The sequence below is a fragment of the Acomys minous genome, assembly GCF_964271855.1.
Source record: "Acomys minous genome assembly, chromosome: 20".
NCBI classification, from domain to species: Eukaryota; Metazoa; Chordata; class Mammalia; order Rodentia; family Muridae; genus Acomys; species Acomys minous.
Genome location: NC_140502.1, coordinates 22,253,863 through 22,261,888, shown reverse-complemented (window position 1 = coordinate 22,261,888; position 8,026 = coordinate 22,253,863). Strand labels below are relative to the sequence as shown.

Below are 8,026 nucleotides of genomic sequence, written 5' to 3'. Positions count from 1 at the left end.
CATCTAGCGTGGGCGGGCTCCGAGGGGGGTCTCTTCAGCCCTGGGGGGGGGAGGGGGCGGGCACCCCCGGCCCCGCCCCACCTCCAGGGTGCTGCCTCCTGGCGGCAGAGCACAACCAAAGCGGGTGACCCAAGCGTCTCCGTGGCTTTTGGGGTTGATGAAGGGTCAATGGGAAAATGGGGACTTCATGAGAAAATAGTATCCCGGAGGAGATTTTTAGAGATGGGGACCTAAGAAGCAGGGAGCGAAAGGCAGGGGCAGACTTTGGGTCTGCCAAGCAAGGTGTCAGGGAGGATGAAGCGAGAATTGTCTGGGAGCTGCACAAGGAAGCGCCATACCAATGAGAAATGCATGTTTTTATTAAGTGACCCCACATGCCAAACAGTCCACAGACTTACAGTGGGGCATGGGCCTCGGGAGAGTTCCTGGCCTTGCTGTCCTAGATAGGCCACGAGGGCCACTTGGGTGAGGTCAGGACTGACAGTCTGCAGAGTTCCAAGTTCTTGACTGCTGTGCCATCCTGTGCTCAAGAGTGCCCAGAGCTGTGGGCGACGGTGACTGACTAGTGGCGGTGAAGCCCCTCAACACTCCACACCATAGCGATCAAAATGGCGCAAGAGCAAGCCGATACCAAGGTGCACTGTGCCGCCCGCAGCCGTGTGCAGGCGATAGCGGTCAGCCCCGCTGTAGATGGTGTCTGCGTGCAACAGCTGTGGCCCACCGCCCACGAAGGCCCGCGCTAGCTGCTCCCGCCAACTGCCGAGGGGCCTCCATGTAGGGCAGTCCAGCTGATGAGTGCCTGGGCTGCTAGGCACATGGCAAAAGCCATAGCCGGCAAGCTGGCAGCGGCCAAAGTTGTCCTGGGACCACACCTGGAGATGGAGTCGAGGCCAACCTGCAGGACAGGGAGGGGTTGGAGAAAGGAGGGACAAAGGAGCCATGAAGGGAGGCAGACACCAGCTCCGGGTCCCACCTCCTGGAAACCTTGGCCCAGTCAGCCCTTTGCCCTTGATCACGGACGTCCTCTCTGGATTCCCATCTCCCGCCCGCTCCACAGAGTAGTCAAAGGGGCCTCTATATAAATCTACATTACCCTTCTCCTCATAACTGTTCCATGGCTCCCCTGTGCCACGGTACAAAGTACGGCCTTTTGAGTATGAAAAGCCTGGTCCAGTCTGGCCTCTTCTGACCTGTCTCTCTCTGTCTGTCTGTCTGTCTGTCTCTCTCTCTCTCTCTGCCTGGTCTATCTTTTTGTCTGTCTGTCTCTGTCTCTGTGTCTGTGTCTTTGCCTCTCTCTCTGTGAGTGGAAGCCACTGCTCTCTCAGGCCCCAAGCCCGGTCCCCACCTCAGCTTGGACCCCTTCTGCCCTCTCTTGCTCACACAGCTCTTTGGTTCTCCCTCACCTGACCCAGGCGTAATCCTTCCCTCCCCTTCGTTAGGTTCCCAGGGTTCCCAGAGCCCGAGCTGAGCTCCCCAGGCTGACAGTCAAAGCGCCAGGAGACACATGCGGCCCGTCTCCCCTTCTACCCCTGTTCTAGAAGCTGGGGACATGGCGATGAACACAGCAGACAAGAATTCCGTGACGCGGACATCCTAGACAAGCAGCAGAGTAAATAAGTAAATTACAGGGTAGACGGGTGGTGATAACTGCTCTGGGGGAAACCAACGCCGGGAGGGAGGAGGTGGGGATGGAGTTTGGGAAAAGGGGTAGGAAAGGAAGCCTGACTAAGGAAGGTGACATTTGGGTATAGCTGTAATGCCAGCACTTGGGAGGCAGAGGTAAGAGGACCCCCATAAGTTCAAGGCTAGCCTGGGTTGCACAAGGAGCTCTAGAGCAACCAGAGCGATAAAGGAAGCCATATGTGGAAGGGTGACATCTTGGTGCACACTTGGGATGCTGCAGCTCCAGACTAGCCTGGACTATGTTCTGCGACTCTATCTCAAAAGCAAGCAAATGTAGCTGGGCGTGGTGGCGCACACTTTTAATCCCAGCACCTGAGAGGCAGAAGCAGATATGAGTTCGAGGCCAGCCTGGTCTACAAAGTGAGTCCGGAACAGCCAAGGCTACACAGAGAGACCCTGTCTCGAAAAGCTTCCCCGCCCCCCAAAAGCAAACAAACCAACAGGGACGCAACATGTATATAAATGCTTAGAGGCGTGGTCTATCTAGCCGCCTAGGGGATGAGCGATCCCAGCCAACGCAAGAGTTCTGAAGCAGGAGCAAGCCTGGTGGGGCCAGTGGGGCTGGAACCGGGAGTCGTGGGGAGAAAGGGCTGAGGTGACAACCAGATTACACAGGGCCATGCGCTGCCAGGGAATAATCCAGCTTTGACCCTGAGAGACAGAGCTACTGGAACATTCTTAGCGAGGGAGAACATGGTCAGATTTAGGTCCTCCCAGGGGCCTGTGGGGTGCCAAATGTGAGGCCTGGGGCTGGGGGCACAGTGAAGACGGAAACAATGGTCCGGGGAAGCTGACGGGCAGGGTAGGCACAGGGCGGGCAGAGGGGGAGAGACAGAAGGTAGGATGTACTTAAAGTGGGATTTTAGAGCCAATGGGGATTTGTTGGGGAGCAGAATGGCAGACTAAGAAGAAAGAAATCAAGGAGGAAGCCAGCTAAAGCCAGGACTGCCTCACCCACCCAGAAGCCAGTAATACTGTTGAAGAGCGAACTCAGATCCATCCATTTCTTCCTGGGCTCCCCAGAGCCTCCAAGAGATGGTCTTAGCTCCTTTGTAATCAAGGCTCCTACTACCTCATCCCCTACTGTCCTCCTCTGCAATGGTCATCAAATACGTGGCTTTCTGTCTTTGTCCTTGGGCCCACTTAGTGTCTCCTGGCCTCTGACAGCAGTGCTCTAGCGGCTCTGCGGTCACGTGACCAATCAGCGCCGACTTCCTGTGGCCTCTGTGTTGGGCCCATCTGGGAACAGGTCTACTATCTTCTACCTACAATGGAACCCCTGAAGATGGGTTTGGAGGGTCCTGTGTTGTTATTTTTTGTTTGTTTGTTTTTTTAATATTTATGTATTTATTATACAGTGTTCTGTCTGCATATAATGCCTGCAGGCCAGAATTGAGTATCAGATTAGATTATAGATGGTTGTGAGCTATCACGTGGTTGCTGGGAGTTGAACTCAGGACCTTTGGAAGAGCAGCTAGTGCTCTTAACCTCTGAGCCATCTCTCCAGGCCCGGCAGGGTCCTCTCTTCATTGGCGATGTCCCTGCTCAAGCTGGGCAGGCATAGGCTTCGTCAATGGTACCGATGTTGCTGCAACGCCCAGGCCGTTTCCCAGAATCTGCTGCGTTTCCACAGAAGAGCTGTGCTGTTATGATACCGCCCTCCCTCACAGACTCACTTCCCCTTTCAGCAGGGCCCCTGCCTTTGTGAGCAACAGCAACCGGCCCCCTCCCCGCCCCCCCCCCCCGCCCCCCCATTAACCTCTTCACCCTGCCCAGCCTCCTCAGTGGCCTTTACTGGAAGGCACTCTCCCCCTCCGCTTCACCCCCACTCCCTGATATCGCCTCTACCTCAAGCCCTGTCAGCTTCCACAGGCCGAGGATTTTCTATAGCTCAGGTCGGGCCTCAAATCCACCCCTGTAGGGGAGGCTGCACCAGTGAAGGGACTTACACAGCCTGGAGAGCAGGGACAGAGGTGTCCTGACCCCGCCTCGTCCTACTTTGACTGGCCTCATTTCTCTCAGCCGGTACCCACCTTGCAGACCTTTGGTAGCGAAGTGCAGGTCAATGGGATGGGACCAGTAGGCCATGTCCCCTATCTGGGGTGTGTCCACTTGTGTCTGGCCTTCCCGGACACCTGACAGGAGCTTCCATGCAGCTCCTGTAATGAACACAGGGACGGACAGGGTTGGGTGTGAGTAGCAGCCTGCAGGATGGGGTCCACTGTGGCTCCAAGACTGTTTCCCCCTGCCTGGGGTTTGGGGGTGGGGCTGACACGGTGTGGACTGTTGAACCAAATCTCTGGATGCAGACCTTGGCACTCGCCGTGCCCACCTGAAATCTCAGCACGTGGGAATTTGTTTGAGGCTTTCCTGGGCTGCCTGATGGGTTTCAGGTCAGCGCGGGCTACAGCGTGGGCCCCAATCTCTAAAGGAAAACTGGAGCGAGCTGAAGAACACCCGAGAGAGAATAAACCCGGCAGCCGTGTCAGGACGCCTTTAGTCTTAGCACACTGAAGACAGAGGCAGGCGCAGCTCTGTGAGTTCAAAGCCAGCCTGGTGTACAGAGCAAGTTCCTAGGACAGCCAGGGCTAAGACAGAGAAATCCTATCTCCAAATAAATAAAGAAATAAAAATAAAGAAAACAAACCAACAAACAAATTCGGGCACTATTCATGTCTGTATTCTGTGTTTTGCAGTGTTGGGGATGGACTCTACAGCACTAAATATGCAGGAGTTCCCTAGCAACAAGTCACAACCCCTAGCTCCTAGTTTGCCTTCTTTTGTCTGTTCAACCTTAGGCAAATTATTTTTCTCTGTCTGTTTCCTGCCTACAAATGAATGACAAATAATACAGTCTCACAGTTTTGGGGAGGACTCGTGTGTGTGTGTGTGTGTGTGTGTGTGTGTGTGTGTGTGTTATTTGAGGGGGGTTGGTTTGAGACAGAGTTTCTCTGTGTAGCCTAGGCTGTTCTAGACTTGACTTGCAGACCAGGTTGCCCTTCAACTCACAGCGATCCACCTGCCTCTTCCTCCCAGAGCGTTAGGATTACAGGTGTGCACCACCACACCCAGCTCGAGTATTAACTTTTAAAATGTTATTTGTTAACCTTTATGCATGCTGCTGGGGAGCGAGCCAGAGCCCTGTGCGTACTAGGCGCATGCTCTACAGATGAGCTGGATTCCAAGCACTGATATTTTCCTTTTTTGAAACAAGGTCTCCTATAGCCAAGGCTAGCCTCAAACCTCTTACATGGCTGAGAATTACCCTGAACTCCCTCGGATGTCCCTGCTTATGTCCCCCAAAGTGATGAGACTCCCAACCTTCTCTGCTCACCATCGGCACCCCACATCTAGAGGCTTAGTTCAGAGATTAGAGACCAGGTCAGTGCGGATGTGCCATCTGAGAGCACACCCTGACTGGCCCCAGCGAGGAGTAACAAGGCTAGTGTCCACACACTGAGTGCCGGATGCCAGATGCTAAGTGCTGTCTGGGTTTCTAAGTTCCACCCACCCCCGCCCGGCTTTCGGACTCCTTACTGTCACCACAGCTGTGTGGCCTGGATCGTGTCAGTCCCCTGAACTCACCTGCCCTCCTCCAGCACCCTCTAGCCACACTGGTCCTACTCTCTGCTCCCTTGCCTCAGGGCCTTGGCAACGGCTGTTCTTTCTTCCTGGAAAGGTCTGTTCCAGGATGCCCTGTTCCTGGCCTTTTTCATCCTAGGCCCAATTCAAGTGCCACTTGCACAGAAAGGCTTTCTCTGACCTCTGACCTCCCTATCCCAAACCATCCCATATTACATCACTCGGTTTCTTTCTTCCTAGTACTTAACAACGATCTTATTATTTTATGCTCTTTTTCTTCTCTTTGAGGCAGGGTCTCTTGCCATGTAGCCCAGGCTGGCCCCCAAACCTGCAATGTTAAGACCTCCTGGGTGCGGGAATTACAGATGTGCACCACCACACCCAGTCTTGTCTACTGGCTCAGGACTGGAAGTGTGTGCATGTGTGTCCTAGCTCCTCGGGGGCTGTGTTTTCAGCGGGTTGGATAACCTGCAAGGAAAAAACAAACAAACTAACAAACCAGACAGTATGGTCTGAGCCAGAACTTCATGGAAGAGCTGAGGAAAGCACATGGACACTTAGGCTCGGGGAGGTGGACTGAGTATTGGTTGGGAGAGGAGCAAAGCCTGGGGAGGGTACCTGTGTGGATGCCCCACTTGCAGAAAAGGCTGCTTTCAGAGAAACCGGTGGCCCCTATGATCTGCCCGATCACGTGCACTTCAGCCATGGTTCTAGGAGGGGAAAAATTCAATCACCACCCTGTGAGCTAAGCGTATTATTATTATTTCCATCAGATAGCTGGGAAAAACTGAAGCGCGTCCACTTAAAAACAGCACTGTGATTCCAAGCCAGTTCCACCAACCCACTGGCAATGTGAGCGTCACCACAGACACAAGCCACCTCCCCCAGAAAAGGCCAAGAAAAATGGGGAAGACAGTCAGAGGCTCGGAGAGCCTGCACAAATAAACCAAGGCTCAGACCCTTAGCCCCGCCCCAGGATGTGCGGCCCCGCCCACACGACTCAATGCCCCGCCCCATGGGGTCGGAGTCTGCTAAGCCTCAAGAGGCGCATGCGTCACAGTGCACGGCCGCCTTAGCTCCACCCCAGGCGTAGCGCATGCGTTATTCCTACCTCCGCGTACTTGACCGTCAGCAGCGAAAGGTTCCGCGAGGATGGCAGTTTATGGGCCTGGCCTCCTCCTCCTCTTCCTCCTTCCTCGCGGCCGCCGTTGAGCCTGGTCTCGCGCCTCGTCCAGGCCCTTCCGGGCAGATGGAGATCTAAGGCTGATGATACCTCCGCAGCCTCGCTCTCCTCCAGTGCCCCAGTTGTTGCTGGGCAACAGCAGGCTCCTCCCCTGCGCCCGCCCTGCGCACTGATGATTGGTGCGATAGCTGCCCTGTGGGGGCGGGGCCTAGTGATGGACGTGTCCTGTCCCCTTCTGTACATTTTTGGGAAAACTGCGTAGGTCTAGCTCAAGCCGCTGCGCCCCAGAGTGGGGGTCTTGGCGGGGCAGCCCCATCCGCAGTTAAGAAAGTTTAAGCGGCCGGGCGTGGTGGCGCACGCCTTTAATCCCAGCACTTGGGAGGCAGAGGCTGGTGGATCGCTGTGAGTTCGAGGCCAGCCTGGTCTACAAAGTGAGTCCAGGACAGCCAAGGCTACGCAGAGAGACCTAGTCTCGGAAAAAAAAAAAAGTTTAAGCGCCAACTGTTTCCTCTCCGTATCTTCTTCACACAATGAGCAAATCTATTGATGTTGTTTGCTTCCTTAAAAAACAAAACAAAGCCGGTCGTGGTGGCGCACGCCTTTAAACCCAGCACTCGGGAGGCAGAGGCAGGAGAATCGCTGTGAGTTCGAGGCCAGCCTGATCTACAAAGCGAGTCCAGGACAGCCAAGGCTACACAGAGAGACCCTGTCTCAAAACAAAACGAAGCCGGGTGGTGGTGGCGCACACCTTTAATCTCAGAACTTGGGAGGCAGAGACAGGCTGATGTACGAGTTGGAAGCCAGCCTGGTCTGCAGAGCGAGTTCCAGGACAGCCGGGGCTACAAAGAGAAACCCTGTCTCAAAAACCAAAGCTTTCCTGTTCAGGACCACAGTCAGGATGGAGCCAGAGCGCTTGAAAGGGTCTCCAGATTCTGACACTAGACGAAGTTGAGAAGTAGGTTTTCTTTTCCGGATCTCAAAGCTCCCGCGGGATTCTCATGACTTTCTCTGAGCTACTGCTAAGTTCATTCTTTCAGCTGCTTTTGAATGGAGGTTGAGGGACGGGGGGGGGGGGGGGGGGGGAAGGGACGGGGGAGGGCTGCGCAGGGTGGGTGGGGGGAAGACAGGGAGGGGGCGTGTAGCCTAAGGACAAATGAGGAAGACCAGGCTGGAGAGGTGGTTCAGCAAGAGCGCCTGCTGCTCTTCCAGAGGACCGGAGTTGGATTCCCAGCATTCTGTTAACTCCAGCTCCAGGGAGACCACCGCCCTCTCCTGGCTCCCCGGAGGACCCCTACACATGTGGCATGCACAAATAATAATAAAAAAAATCATATAAAAAGAAAGGAAGAAGTCCTTTTGCAAAACAAGCAATAACAACAATAACCCTCCCCCCCTTTTTTTTTCTTTTTTGCTAGGAGACAAATTTTAAAAGTGAAAACATTTTATGATGAGTACGGTGGCACGTAAGAGACTGAGGCAGGAGGATTGCTGCAAGTTCAAAGCTAGCCTGGGCTATCAAGTGAGTTCCAGGCCAATAGCCCTAATGAGGTAGGTAGCTTCTGAGGGATAACCTAAGGG

General features: G+C 54.5%; 1 protein-coding gene across 2 annotated transcripts; it reads right to left on the bottom strand.

Moving 5' to 3' along the window:
• Window positions 1-341: 341 nt before the first annotated feature.
• B9D2 (B9 domain containing 2) lies at window positions 342-6,612 on the bottom strand. 2 transcript variants are annotated; one of them, XM_084771667.1, is made up of 4 exons: window positions 6,387-6,612; window positions 5,884-5,975; window positions 3,717-3,842; window positions 342-895 (listed from the first exon to the last, which is right to left on the bottom strand). In XM_084771667.1, exons 2-4 carry the CDS (start codon window positions 5,969-5,971, stop codon window positions 582-584), a joined length of 528 nt encoding a protein of 175 aa, XP_084627793.1. In that variant the 5' UTR covers window positions 5,972-5,975; window positions 6,387-6,612; the 3' UTR covers window positions 342-581. The 2 variants fall into 2 exon arrangements, with proteins under 2 accessions (XP_084627793.1, XP_084627794.1); XM_084771668.1 differs by having other exon boundaries at window positions 6,377-6,528.
• Window positions 6,613-8,026: the final 1,414 nt, after the last annotated feature.